General features: G+C 39.8%; 1 protein-coding gene across 8 annotated transcripts in view; it reads left to right on the top strand.

Annotated features, from left to right (window-relative positions):
• The window catches only part of IKZF1 (IKAROS family zinc finger 1), a 147529-nt gene that overhangs the window by 110566 nt on the left and 21735 nt on the right, over positions 1-15228 (top strand). For all 8 annotated transcript variants that reach the window (XM_044293519.1, XM_044293516.1, XM_044293515.1 and 5 more), the window contains 2 exons: positions 6843-7010; positions 10139-10264. In XM_044293519.1, coding sequence (XP_044149454.1) covers positions 6843-7010; positions 10139-10264 — 294 coding nt within the window. The remainder of the gene's footprint in view (positions 1-6842; positions 7011-10138; positions 10265-15228) is intronic.

Raw genomic sequence — 15228 nt, 5'->3', positions numbered from 1 at the left:
GTGTTTGCTGGTGCCATATTATGGAGGTTATCACCCCCAGAACTGCATGGACTCCGTTCTGGTGACTGGGAGTGAACAATGCTCATTTATGATCATTGCCCCACGTAAACATGAGGCTAATCGACGATCAAACAAGCAAATTCTTATTTTTTGGGTTCTCACATCTTTTATGCAGTACCTAAATTTTGTCAGAAGCACATCACTTTGTGTAACCAGAGAATGTGCTCCTGAATAATTAAAACTGTATGAGTACAAACAATCATATTACAGCATGACACTTATTGAGCACCGATCAACATGCCGTATCAGGGATAGGAGCTCATTAAGGGGCAGAAATCTGCTTATGTAAAGGAGCCCTTACTCTTATCTAGACAATGCACCATTCATTATTATTGGACCTATTTTCAAAATCTGTATAGTCATGTTTATATTTTAAATGGTCTACCTTGTTGAAAAAAAGTTTAAAGGGAACATGTCACCAGGATTTTGTTTATAGAGCTGAGGACATGGGTTGCTAGATGGCCGCTAGCACATCCGCAATACCCAGACCCCATAGCTCCGTGTGCTTTTATTGTGTAAAAAAACTGATTTGATACATATGCAAATTAACCTGAGATGAGTCCTGTATGTGAGATGAGTCAGGGACAGGAATCATCTCAGGTTATTTGAATATGTATCAAATCGTTTTTTTACACAATAAAAGCACACAGAGCTATGTGGACTGGGTATTGCGGATGTGCTAGCGGCCATCTAGCAACCCATATCCTCAGCTCTATACACAAAATCCCAGTGACAGGTTCTCTCTAACTGCACTGCTTGTGCAGCCCGTAATGTACTCATCAAACACCAAGGAGAGCCAGAACTGAAATAATACTATCATAATAATATATAATACTACAATATATACTTCACAGTCTGCCAAGAAATTGAATTTTATTCTGGATCTTTGCATGTGTTGTTTCAAACCTTTTGCAAAATGCATTAGTTTTCGAATGAAGCCCAATCAACATTACATAATAATAATTTATAGATTTTTTCATTTATTTCATTATTGATAAATTTAGACATCAGTAAATCTATAAATTCAGATTTTGCTCAAATATGCTTAATTTGCATGAGATGCATGTGCTCTTCTGTTGGAGACGCAATTATGTTATAGAATAATGTCAAATTCTAGAAGTTATTGGAATCATCAAGTTTTAATGCACTGGTAAACACTTGTCAAATCTGAGGTTTCCTTCTAAGGTCTTCATGTAGCAATTCCTTTTGATCTCATTAATGTTAATTAATTCTTCATATCTGCTAAATATGAATCAAAAGGAGACTGGATGCACATGTTTCCAAGACACAGTATCAACATAATCATTTAACCGTACACCAGAGGACTGGAAGCCCAGTTAGATTACATACATCAGAATTTCAAACGTTTAGCGACCGAACAAACGATTTGTAAAGTAAAGTAACAGGACTTTTTAAAATTTTCCTCCTGTCAGTCATAGGAGACTCATTCTTGCCTGTATCTTAATATGCTAGACTTCTGTATGTACACTTGTTCCCAGAATCCTGCTTTAAAGGGAACCTGTCACCAGTTTTATGGTGTCCTAACTAAGGGCAACATAAATGACTGATTCTCTTAGCAAAATGCTGGGTCACTTTCTTTAATTGACCCAGTCAATCTGCCAACATCTTGTATTGAAAACCTCCAGCTGATAATGATGAGTCATGAATATTTATGAGCTCCTGACTATCCCCGCCTACCTGCTGCTGATTGACAGTTATTTTCCATATGAATGCAGCAGGTGGGCAGGGGAGTGGCTATAGCTCTGAATTTAAAAAAAACGCTGGACTCACTGACATCACGCTGGACTCAAATAAGCTTAGCATGCGCCATGTGGCATCTTTGTGTGTATATTATGAGGTAACCATCTGTCACCCCAGTAAGTGAATACATCTAAGGTACTTTTTAGTAGTTAATGATTGTATATAATTAGTTAGATTATAATCAAATATCCACATGACAGGCTCCCTTTAAATTAGCATTTCAGTTAGAATGAAAATATGGTATGGTGACAAAAATAGTGATGTAGTGCTATTTGATATAAAAAAAATCATAAAATAGATAATTAATGATATATAATTAAAATAAGTAATTGTACTAATTAACCCATTAGTTAGATTGTTTTGTAGCCCATATAGCAGGGTATTAGACTGTGGCATCATCGAAGAACAGATTTTTGGACGAATGAGGACCTTACTGAATGCTATTCACTATGAATTTGAGTGTTGGTTCAATAGTAATTTGGAAAAATGATGGCACTATATAGAAAAAAAAAGTTATTTTCCCACATCTTGGACTCCAAGGGCTTATGCTTATGCACGTGGACGTATAAAAGGGCATTCATGTACCTATGAAACTGGCTGACCTGTTACATGTGCACTTGGCAGCTAAAGACATATCTGTTGGTCCCATTTTCATATGTGCCTGCATTGCTAAGAAAAGTGATGCTTTAACCACTTCAACCCCGCTAGCTGAAACCCCCTTAATGACAGGCCACTTTTTACATAATGACCAGGCCACTTTTTACACTTCTGCACTACACTACTTTCACCGTTTATCGCTCGGTCATGCAACTTACCACCCAAATTAATTTTACCTCCTTTTCTTCTCACTAATAGAGCTTTCATTTGGTGGTATTTCATTGCTGCTGACATTTTTACTTTTTTTGTTATTAATCGAAATGTAACGATTTTTTTGCAAAAAAATGGCATTTTTCACTTTCAGCTGTAAAATTTTGCAAAAAAAACGACATCCATATATACATTTTTCACAAAATTTATTGTTCTACATGTCTTTGATAAAAAAAAAATGTTTGGGCAAAAAGAAAAATGGTTTGGGTAAAATATCTTGGCAAAAGACAACTTTTCCATTATTTTTTATACAAAGTTGGCATTTGACCAAGATATTTTTCTCACCCAGCATGGGTACATTCCCCACCTTTTCCTGAGTACGGCGATACCAGATGTGTGACACTTTTTTGCAGCCAAGGTGGGCATATTCCATAAAGTGCACCTTTCGGATTTCGCAGGCCATTTTTTAAACATTTTGATTGCAAAGTACTTCTCACACATTTGGGCCCCTAAATTGCCAGGGCAGTATAACTACCCCACAAGTGACCCCATTTTGGAAAGAAGACACCCCAAGGTATTCAATGAGGGGCATGGCGAGTTCATAGAATTTAATTTTTTTTTTTTTGGCACAAGTTAGCAGAAATTGATTTATTTATTTTTTTCTCACAAAGTCTCCCTTTCCGCTAACTTGGGACAAAAATTTCAATCTTTCATGGACTCAATATGCCCCTCACGGAATACCTTGGGGTGTCTTCTTTCCGAAATGGGGTCACATGTGGGGTATTTATACTGCCCTGGCATTTTAGGGGCCCTAAAGCGCGAGAAGAAGTCTGGAATATAAATGTCTAAAAAATTTTACGCATTTGGATTCCGGGAGGGGTATGGTGAGTTCATGTGACACAAGTTAGTGGAATATGAGACTTAGTAAGAAAAAATAAAATAAAAATTCCGCTAACTTGGGCCAAAAAAAATGTCTGAATGGAGCCTTACAGGGGGGTGATCAATGACAGGGGGGTGATCAGGGAGTCTATATGGGGTGATCACCCCCCTGTCATTGATCACCCCCCCCTGTAAGGCTCCATTCAGATGTCCGTATGATTTTTATGGATCCACGGATCGGATCCGCAAAACGCATATGGACGTCTGAATGGAGCCTTACAGGGGGTGATCAATGACAGGGGGGTGATCAATGACAGGGGCTGATCAGGGAATCTATATGGGTGATCACCCGCCTGTCATTGATCACCCCCCTGTAAGGCTCCATTCAGACGTCCGTATGTGTTTTGCGGATCCGATCCATGTATCCGTGGATCCGTAAAAATCATACGGACACCTGAATGGAGCCTTACAGGGGGGTGATCAATGACAGGGGGGTGATCAATGACAGGGGGTGATCAGGGAATCTATATGGGTGATCACCCGCCTGTCATTGATCACACCCTGTAAGGCTCCATTCAGACATCCGTATGCGTTTTGCGCATCCGATCCATGTAGCCGTGGATCCGTAAAAATCATACGGACGTCTGAACGGAGCCTGACAGGGGGGGTGATCAATGACAGGGGGGTGATCAGGGAGTCTATATGGGGTGATCAGGGGTTCATAAGGCGTTAATAAGTGACAGGGGGGGGGTGTAGTGTAGTGTTTTGTGGTACTTTACACAGCTACCTGTGTCCTCTGGTGGTCGATCCAAACAAAAGGGACCACCAGAGGACCAGGTAGCAGGTATATTAGACGCTGTTATCAAAACAGCGTCTAATATACCTGTTAGGGGTTAAAAAAAATCACATCTCCAGCCTGCCAGCGAGCGTCCGCCGCTGGCAGGCTGGAGATCCACTCGCTTACCTTCTGTTCCTGTGAGCACGCGCGCCTGTGTGCGTGCGTTCACAGGAAATCTCGGCCCTCGCGAGGTGACGCGTATATGCGTCACTCTGCGCAGGGCTGTCGCCTCCGGACTGCACATCTGCGTTAGGCAGTCCGGAGGCGGTTAATATATGTAAATTAAAGTGCAGAGGGCATATCCGTTGCAGAGAGAGCAGAGTCTGTAGGTGTAACGGCATCTCCCTCGTTGCTACAAGAGGCTCATTTGCATATTTAAAAAAACTTCATTTTTCTCAGCAATGTGGGCACATATGAACATGGGATCAACACAGATGTCTTCAGCTGCCAAGTGCACATGTAACAGGTCAGCCAGTGTCATAGGTACAAATCTGCTGACAGATCCCATGTAACCCTGAGTTATATGAAGCCATAATATAGCACCTATAGAGGTCTGTGGGGCCTTACTGTGCCTCTGTATCCTTCTAATTCTAATTTCATACAAATACTCACTGAGGCCTTTCTGAACTTCCTTAGATTTTGTTGTTTGTTTAGCACTACCTGTTTAAATTATTAAAGCCGTTTCGTAAAATCATACCTTTTCCTGCATTACTTGACAGCAGGGTATAAGAGGGGTATGCCTATCTCAGACATTGATGGCATATTGTTAGGGTACGCCATCAATGTCAGATAGGTGCGGATTTCCCGAACTGGGACCGCAAAGGATAGCACACTGTGCATGCACAGGGTGCTCTCTGTTTACCCCTATGGTACTGGCGGAAATAGATGAGTCAGGGCGTTTCTACTTTCAGAACTCCCATAGTGGTGAACAGAGGGGGCCCGCGCTTGAGCGGCTGCTGTCCCTTCACTTCAAGTGGCCCATCCTGGAGATAGGAGTGGGTCTCAGAGATGGGACCCACCCCAATTTGACATTGGTGGCATAACTTAGTGATATGCCATCAATGTCTGAGGTGGGAATACCCCTTTAATGGCTGTGTTTTACTTTATAGTGCTTTGTCCACTTCTATAGACAACCACACTAGATCTACCCAAGAAAGAGCAGATATGGAGTGATCACCTCTACATGTTGCTAGGCAGCTGCCTAAACCCATTGGGGCATCGGTTAGAAAGCTGTGCCTATTTAGAGCAGATTCATTACAGAGCATGAAGTGCTCACCTACTGAACAATTACAGTAAAAAACATCTTATATTGGTTGCCCATTAGTGAAAAGACGCTTATTTTGTTGGCGAAATCAGTTAAAAAGAAGATATTATTTCAGTCACATGGTTTTAGTCGCTAACATAGTTGAGTTGTAAACCAATTATTGAAACACGACCAACTGGACCAGAAAAAGCATAGTTTTAAGCTGCCTAAGGTCTTCAGACCTTTTCTTTGAAGGCCATAAACTAAAAAAAACTTTTTCCATGCAATTCCATAGTACAGTAGGTATAGGATTTGTAGCTTACAATGAAGACCCTCGCAACAAGAAGACTGTAGTAGTGCTAATTCATTGCCAATACTCATTGGGAAGGCTTTCACTTTTCTAAACGTACAGTCATGGGCTATGAGTTTTGTGAGCTCTTGAGACTATTAATTCAAAACCCCATGATAATATCCTGCAAGGATAATGGATAATGTCCCTCAGCACAATGTTGCCTGCTCATTTTTATTTCACCCTCTCATTCTCCTCCCTGATTTGGCCGCTTAGGGACAGACAGGTAATGGAGAAGAAATTGAAAGGGAAAATACATGGGAAAATGTAAATGAAAAGAAGTTATTATAACTGCTATAATGAAGTGCCTTTCATTTAAATATAAGAATGTAACGCTGAAATGAACTTGTGATCCTGAAATGCATTTTTAATGAGTTCCCTTTTTATTTTTGCTGCTTCAGTAGCATATTTTAAAGACCCTTTGAAAAAAAAGCTACATTTAAAAAAAATAAAAAAAACACCAAATGCCACAACATACAAAATTGGATATTGGTTTATTCCAAAACTGCTGATCAGGAAGAGTGGCTCTTCAACACAAAAATGTTGCAGTCACTTTATTTAAATGAGGTTGAATTTGCATTGTGATGTGCCATTCTGATTTAGAAAAAAAAATTAGATTTTCAGATCAAATTGACCCAGCCAGTGAAGCGTTAAGGAACTGGCAGGTCTAGTCTAAAAGCCTCATGTTCTATCAAACCTGCAGACGACGGAAGTCATACAGTGCTAGTGAGAAAACAACTTTCTTGCTGAAATCTTCCTCTTGTAACTGTGTTACATTTTTGTACTCACATAAGTACAAAGAGTACATGATAGGTAGGTAGGTAGATAGATTTGTTTTAGTAATCTACTTATATGCATAGTTACTAAATCTGTATATAATTTTGTTTGTTTTGTTTTTATACCAGGAGAGCGACCTTTTCAATGCAACCAATGTGGTGCCTCATTTACCCAGAAAGGCAATCTCCTTCGCCACATCAAGTTACACTCTGGTGAAAAGCCCTTTAAGTGTCACTTGTGTAACTATGCATGCAGACGCAGAGATGCACTCACTGGTCATCTCAGGACACATTCTGGTAAGAGGGCCTGATGTTCAGGGGAAGGAGGAAACAGCAGGCAACACCATTTGTATGGTTATATGAAGTTAGAAGAGTCAGTTCTATAGCTTTAAAATAACTGAAGATGCTTGTGATTTCCTGTTGATAATTACGTTAAGAAGTGCGACTTTTATAGTTACTTATAAAATACAATTTAAACTATTAGAAACATTTATCAGCACATGTAGGAAAGTAACATTTAATTGTCTAGGCTGCAACTCAAAGGGAATATATCACCACGATTCTGGATTATTGTCTGTAGTAGTACTGCACATAATGGTCTAGATCAATATTTGTTTTATTTTCCTACAGAATGGCCTAAAAAAATACTCATTTCCACCAATGCCACACCACTCCCATTCTGACGCTTCCCTGGTCCCTGCCAGCCTCTCTTGGCACACAGAAAATGCCCATTCATTGACTGAGGTGGGTCAACACTGCATCCAGTAATTTGCAGAATAGGTGTTTCCGATCTTTCAAAAGAGACCAGGAAACATAGACCAGTAGGGACCCAAGAAGCGCTGGGATGAGAGAAGTGGTGGATCGGTGGAGGTGAGCATGTCTTTTTTTTTTTTTTTTTTTTTTTTTTATGCCACTCTGAGCCTTTAAAAAATAAATTGCTTTTTTAACATGGAAAAAGAGGAATATGAAAAGTCTTACATGACCAGTTAATGCTTTGAACTATATTATCATGTTCACCTCAAACTCTGGTGGCATATGGCTGGGATATGCCATCGATGTCAGATAGGTGCGGGTCCCACCTTTGGGACTTACTCCTATCTCCAGAGTGCGACCCCCAAAGTGTATGGAAAACACCCCTCCATTTATTTCTGTGAGATTATAGAATAGTTGATCACTGGCTAGGTAATTTTGTGCAACCCCATTAATTTCTATGGGACTATTTTTGGAACTCCTATAGAAGTGAATGGAGAGCTTGTGGCACATGCGCAGCGCGATTTCTGTCAATTTGGGGGCCTAATTCTAGAGCTAGGCTACCAATGTCTGAGATGATAAAAAAAACTTTAAGTAGCAATTCTATAATATAGAATAATGTGCAGCACAATGAACATTAATGGACAACTTAGAATACTGTATAATATATAATATTATAAAATAATCGTAACCTTAAATATTGTTTTGTTTTCAATAGGATAAGTACTGTACTATACTTTTTATTTAACTTCTGATCTTGTGAGTTTCCCTCTTAGAAACAAATAAAATATCTGTACACCGTGTGTACAATTATAAGGCAAGTTGTATTTTTTGAGGATTCATTTTATTAATACAAAAATTAATACAACTACAAAACTGTCAAAAATGTTAATAAATCTCAAACCTAAATATTTAACAAAGTAAAAGTGAGGTTTTGGCCTTCTTAGAAGAATGTCTATGTGTGCATAATTATTGGGCAACTATAATGTGCAGAATTATTATGTAACTAAATAAAAAAGGAAAATGTTCCCATCTCACTTATTTTCTTATTTTCATCTGTTAAAGAGAAAGTAATAAACAAACAACTAAAAATTTACAAATAAACATTTCTGACATTTCCCAATTTTTTTTAATATATCAGAGACCAATATAGCCCTCCTTAGCAGTCATAAGCCTTCCATCCATGGAGTCTGTCAGTTTCTTAATCTGCTGACGATTGACTTTTTGTGCAGCAGCAACCACAGCCTCCCAGACATTGTTCAGAGAGGTGTACTGTATATCTTTACCGTAAATCTCCAGTTTAAGAAGGGTCCACAAGTTCTCAATAGGGTTTAGGTCAGGTGAGGAAGGGGGCCAAAAATTATGCTTTCATCTTTAAGGCCTTTACTGGCTAGCCATGCAGTGGAGTACTTTGATGCATGCATAAAAAAGAAATCTTGAAAGATGAAGACTTTTTCCTGTACCACAGCTGGAAGATAGTCCCTTCTAAAAACTGGCAGTAGGTTTGGGAGTAGATTTGGAGTCCATCTTTAACATGAAAAGCTCCAGCTAGCTCATCTGCCGCCCATATCAGTACCCCACCTCCACCAAGCTGGCTGATCCAGCCAAGGGCCCATCGATCTGGTCCGTCAAGAGTCACTCTCATCTCAATCAGTCCATAAAACCTTTTAAAAATCTGTCTTCAGATATTTCTTGGCCCAGTCTTGATGTTTCAACTTATGTTTCTTGTTCAGTGGTGGTCGGGTTTCAGGCTTCCTTACCTTGGCCATGTCTCTGAGCACTGAACACCTTGTACTTCTGGGTACTCCAGGGAGGTTGCAGTTCTGGAATAAGACAGCACTGGAGCATAATGGGTTCCTGGTGCTGTCACATTTCATTCTTCTCAAATCTTTGGCATTTAATTTGCGTCTTTTTTTTCTCAACACGTCCCTTGCGACCCTGTTGACTATTTGCAACAAACGTTTGATGGTTCTGTGATCACGTGCCTATACTTTAGCAATTTCAAGTGTGCTGCGTGTCTCTAAAAGCGTTAACAATTTTTAACTTTTCAGAGACAGTTAAATGTAGTTTTTGGCCCATTTTGACAGTGGAAAACAAGCTGCCTAATAATTATAATAATTATGCACACCTTGATATAGGGTCTTGATCTCATTACAGCTGTATTAGATTAAACGATCTAGCAGATGATTGTCGGGAGGAAAGCATTCATTTCCGGCAATCGCCTGCTCATCAGTGGAGGAGACTGCTGCTTTTTTACTGTATGGGGAGGAGCAATCACTAATGCCATCGCTCGTCCCCATACTGACTAGTTGTTTGCAGCAAACAATGGTTTTTAAGCATGCTTAAAAATCACAATTGCCCGTTGAAAGAGTGTTTGCTCGTTCATCAGGTAATCAGCGGCAGTATTACACTGCCAAATCATCTCTAATGTGTGTTCCTGCCAATGCTCATTAAAGATGACAGGGCCAACAATTGGCCAGTCACAAATACACATCACCTAATATCCTTTAATCCAATAAGTGTTAAAGTTTATACAGCTTGGCGTTTGAAAATATGATTATATGGTGTGCCTAATAATTGTGCACACAGTGTATACTGTACGTGTTTCATCAGACTAGCATATAACAGTTCTGTTACAATAAACAATATTGCTTTATATTTTTTTGGGCTTACAGTAGGTAAACCACATAAGTGTGGCTATTGCGGCCGCAGTTACAAACAACGCAGCTCCTTGGAAGAACACAAAGAAAGATGTCATAACTACTTGCAAACTATGGGTCTGCAGAATAACATTTACTCAGGTAATTGACAAGTAAACATTTAGCAAATCATTTTTTATTTCATTTCTGCTGTTTTGTTGATACAGTGAAACAGAATTATTAGTATGTCGCAGGTGTAAAACTCGAACAAGGCACATATTGTAGGGTTTCTGAAGGGTCCAAAGTATGCCAAAAGTGTGTCCTTTTGGTTACTGTTTGGACAATATACACAAGCATACCATAGTCAATTATGCTTTTCAATGAAGACTGATCACGCAAAAATGCGAGTCAATGTGTGAATCAGTCATGAATGTAGGAAGTTATTGTATCTCCATGCAGCAGTCACATGAATAGGAACAGAATGTCAAAAGGTGAGTGATGTTTTTTTATTTCATGTTCCTGTCTGCCACTCGTTTTTTTTTTTTTTTTTGCCAAACAACCCCTAAGGCTAAATATTGCAATGCTTAGGGAAACACACTATATTATTCTAATGCACCCCAAGCAACTCTGTCTAAAGTCCAATAGATTTTCTTTATGTACAGTCCCTGAGTGTCGGATTTGTGATGTGTTTTTATCATTTTGTTAGTGCCCTTCTGTGAGGGGTGAATTGAGATGAGACCCTCATACAGTACACTGTATGGGCCACTTCCTCTTTATAGCTGATCATAGAGCTTTCTCTTTAGGTCTTTCTCATAGCTATGAATGTGTTCAGTTCATACAGGGAAAATAATAAACATTGGGAAAGCAACCGTGAACCATGTGCAATTGCACATATGGTATGCCCAGGGCTCATGCACACGAACGTGGTTTGGTTCTGCATCCTAGTCTCATTTTTTGCTGCTAAGATGCGGACCCATTCACTTCAATGGGGCCACAAAAGATGTGAACAGCTGTCCGCATCCGTTCCGTGGCCCCACAAAAAAAGAAATAGAACATGTCCTATTCTTGTCCATTTTGCGAACAACAATAGAATTTTTCATAATGGGCTGCCCATTCCGTTCCACCAATTGCAGAACACACATGGGCGGCATCCTTGTGTTGCAGATCCCCAATTTGTGGACAGCAAAACACGGCACGGTCGTGTGAATGCGCCCTTAGGAGGGACTACTAAGGATGGTCCACCCAGAATCAGGGTAAATCTCCAACCATTGTTGACCATTTACCTACATAGTGGATTGTTATAGAAATGCTTAACAGTGGGCATAAGGTTTATTTTGATACAGCTGCCCAGACTGAATGTTACCCAGAATCTTGCAGCATTTATGATGATGAAGCTACTAATGTGGTCTATGTGACTTGTATAGTTCAAACAAATGATTTCACCTGTTCAAGCTGTGTGGCAAAAATTGCATCACAGAACTACAGTGATGTGCTGTGAAATGTGAACGGTAATTTGCCATTAGGCACACTACTATTTGGTGCATACAGATACTGTTGGATATCTGTAGTTCGTTACATTATATTGAGCAGGTGGAGTTTTTTTCAGTTGTATTACTTTGTACAGCCAGACAGAACAGAGGCCTTAATACATGTGCTCCTGTGTATCTCCAGGGTTTGGACAGCTTTTGTTGATAGACGATCTGTCATAATACTATGCTGTCATATGGGCACAGGTTCGCTCTCCTAATAGCCATAAAGGCACCAAAAAATGGTAACATTTGGCATAGTGAGTCAGTCAGTCACTTTAAGGGCAGCATAGTCTGATGAGTTCATTTTTCATATTATTGTACGCTGTTAAAACAGCAAATTTTGTAATCAGTGATGCTTGTGCAAAAACGAATATGCCTTCAAATTATAATATAATATATTATATATGTAGTTCACCTACTAGTTCTTTACTACGTAATTGCCTGTATGCTATTTAAAGGTAACCTGTCACCTTGAAAATACAATGCAATCTGTAAGCAGCATGTTACAGATTACGAGAAGATGAGCAGATTGATATATATTTTTGTGGGAAAGAATTGAGTATACATTGTATTTCCTTAATTTAAATTCCTACTCATTCTGGGCTTTTAATTCAGGGAGGAGTTCCTATCAGTGATTGACAGCCTCCCCTCTATAACTATGTATACAGAGATAGCTGTCAATCACTGATAGGACCACCTCCTGGACTCCAGAATGAACAGGAAGTTATACTGAATCTTGCTGTCTGCAACTGAGACACCATGTCCAACGTGACAGGTCCCCTTTAATTCTTTGTGTAATACTCTTTAAAGAGGTTGTGCTATCAGTAAATGTTCTATTTATATAATTCAGCATGAAAAAATGTGTTACTTTTATAGTGTACTGTACTGATAATTTTCTGTTACAAAGGCTTCCGTTTTGAGTTTCTCTCTCTTTACTTCATTATAAATACGCCCCCTAGTGATTAATCTGTATGTATAGCAATGTGCATGCCCACCAACTCATGCTCAGTTTCATCCTTCAGCTGCCACAAGCCATATCTACTGTTGTCTGTGAAGGTTCTCATTTATCCAGGTCATGGTATATCTGTAAAGAATAAATCAAGGCAACTGGACGTACTGTAGATTTCTTGAAAACGTTTCACTCGTTCTTCCAACGAACTTTCTCAATTCTGAGTGACTGTACAAGAATTCTCTGGGAATAAATATGTAACGGAATCAACATCTGGTAATTATACCCAATGTTGATTCCATTATCCTAATTACTGTCCTACTGTTAAAATCTGTGACCATTACAAGGAGAGGGCTGCAGCAGAAAGAACACACCCCCTTAGAAAGTGCACACCTCCTGACATGCCAGCTTTAAATTGGAGCAATGAATGGGGCACTAACCCCTTTAAATGAAGATTGTGACAAAACAGCAACTAAAACATGAAATGTTATTCTCCACTGCCTGCTTTGTTTCATTTTCAAATCTTAACTTTGATGCCTGCACACAATGCATACATTTCAGTTATGATTGATCATGTATAGTGTACATTATGTGTCAACAATGGTCTGCCACACAAACGTAAGTGTAACACGAGCATAGGGCAAATTTACCTGTAGTAGGTATAGCCATTTGTAGGCTAGCTTCTGCTAGTAGCTGCAAAGACTAATATATTCAAGGAAATACAGCAAGTTCAACTTCCTCAAGATAGATTCAAGAGAGTGTGATCACGTAAAACAGTTTCTTTTCCAACCTCTAAGTAGACCTGAATACCACTGAAACTTGGCGGGAGAGTGCAAATGTATGTCTTGAGGTTTTAGGGAGCGTTATATGTCTAGCATTCAGTTAACTAGTTTTAGTGTCTATGTCAATGAACTTACTCAACAATTTGCATAGAGAATAAACCGAGAAATAGGCCTCTATTTGAAATAGAAGGTCAGATCGTACCAAACCATAAAAAGGTACCAGACCCAAACTACGTTATTAAACTACCATCTTTATTGAAAATGCATGTTAAAATATATTAAAGCCACATTAGATACAGATAAAAGACAAGGAGGGTGAGCTCACATCTATAGTACAAACATATTTCAAAGAATCCAGTCAGCAATATAGTACAGGCGAGTGCCACACATCTCTCTCTGAAATACAAAATTAAGACCCCTACATCACCAGTACTGCAGCAAGGCTCATCCTCCACACCCGATCCGTGTATCTACTGTGTGTGTTTAATGGGAATCTGTTTTCAGAAAAATCTATTGTTAAACCTAGCACAATGCCTTGTAATACTAGCTCAGCTGAATGTAATAGTACCTTTCACTTAGCAAACCATTGCTACATTCTGGAGAAAAAAAATAACTTATTTTTCGCCCTATAAGACACACCGGCCCATAAGACGCACCTAGGTTTTAGAGGAGGACAATAAGACCACCAGTCAAACCCTCAATGTTAATCAGACCACAGCTAACAGCCCCAATCAAACCCCCAGTGTTAATAAGACCCCAACACGACCTCAGATCAGACCTCAGCTCAGACTCCAATGTGAATGACCTCCAATCAGACCTCAGATAAGGACCCGATGCCTCTCATCAGCCCCCAGCAGTCTCATATCAGCCCCCATTGCCTCATATCAACCCCCAGCAGCCCCATTGCCTCTCATATTAGCCCCCAGTAGTCCCCATTGCCTCACATCAGCCCTAAGTAGCCCCCAATTCCTCTTATATTAGCCTCCAGTAGCCCTCATTGCCTCATACCAGCCCTCAGTAGCACCCATTACCTCTCATATAGGCCCCCAGTAGCCCCCATTGCCTCTCATATAGGCCCCCAGTAGCCCCCATTGCCTCATATTAGCCCCCATTGCCTTCCTGCCGCCGGCTGTGATCTAATGTGCACAGCATGAGATCACACATCACAGCCGAGGACCAGGAAGCGGTGAGTATGAAGCCTTCACCGCCTCCTGGTCCGCTGGTACTAATGAACGCTTCTATAATAGTAGCACTCATTATTATTATATCAACCCATAATAGGCAGGGGCATTTTCCCCCCACTTTTTGGGGTGAAAAATATGGTACTTTTAATCCATATGCAAAGGAGTAGTTAAAGGGGTTATCCCATTATTAATGTATAAATGAAAATCATATATATGATATAGTACATGACAACCTCTTTCTAACAAAGCTAGAACCGGGCCGGTACCTCACATGGGTCCTGAGATCTCCCCATTCATTGCTCCAGTTGTTATGCTATAATTATTTCAAGTTGTCATGATAGGGATAGTGTCCTTTCTCATAGGTGGAAGGATGGATCTGAGCATGTGCTTCCCTCTCAGTGAGCAGGAGAGAAATTAGAAAAAGAGCAAACTGCAGGTGGCGCTTTACAGATAGATTTCACTAAATAACTCAGTAGCTATAAAACATTTTTACTTACACGCAATTACAAAAGTATTCACATCCAGGTGCTGGTTTGGAAACTGTAGAATATTTTTGTGGGACAATCCCTTTAAGTGCACCAAGGATGAGATTGAGCCAGTCTGTGCATCCTTGTTCCCTCTCTCTCCATCTTGATTTACAGATCACTAAGTGGAAGGTATCATAACATTCAGCTGAGCTAGC

This window comes from Bufo gargarizans, chromosome 5 (assembly GCF_014858855.1).
Source record: "Bufo gargarizans isolate SCDJY-AF-19 chromosome 5, ASM1485885v1, whole genome shotgun sequence".
NCBI classification, from domain to species: domain Eukaryota; kingdom Metazoa; phylum Chordata; class Amphibia; order Anura; family Bufonidae; genus Bufo; species Bufo gargarizans.
Note: the sequence above shows the minus strand (reverse complement) of the source record. Positions and strands in the feature narration are given on the sequence as shown.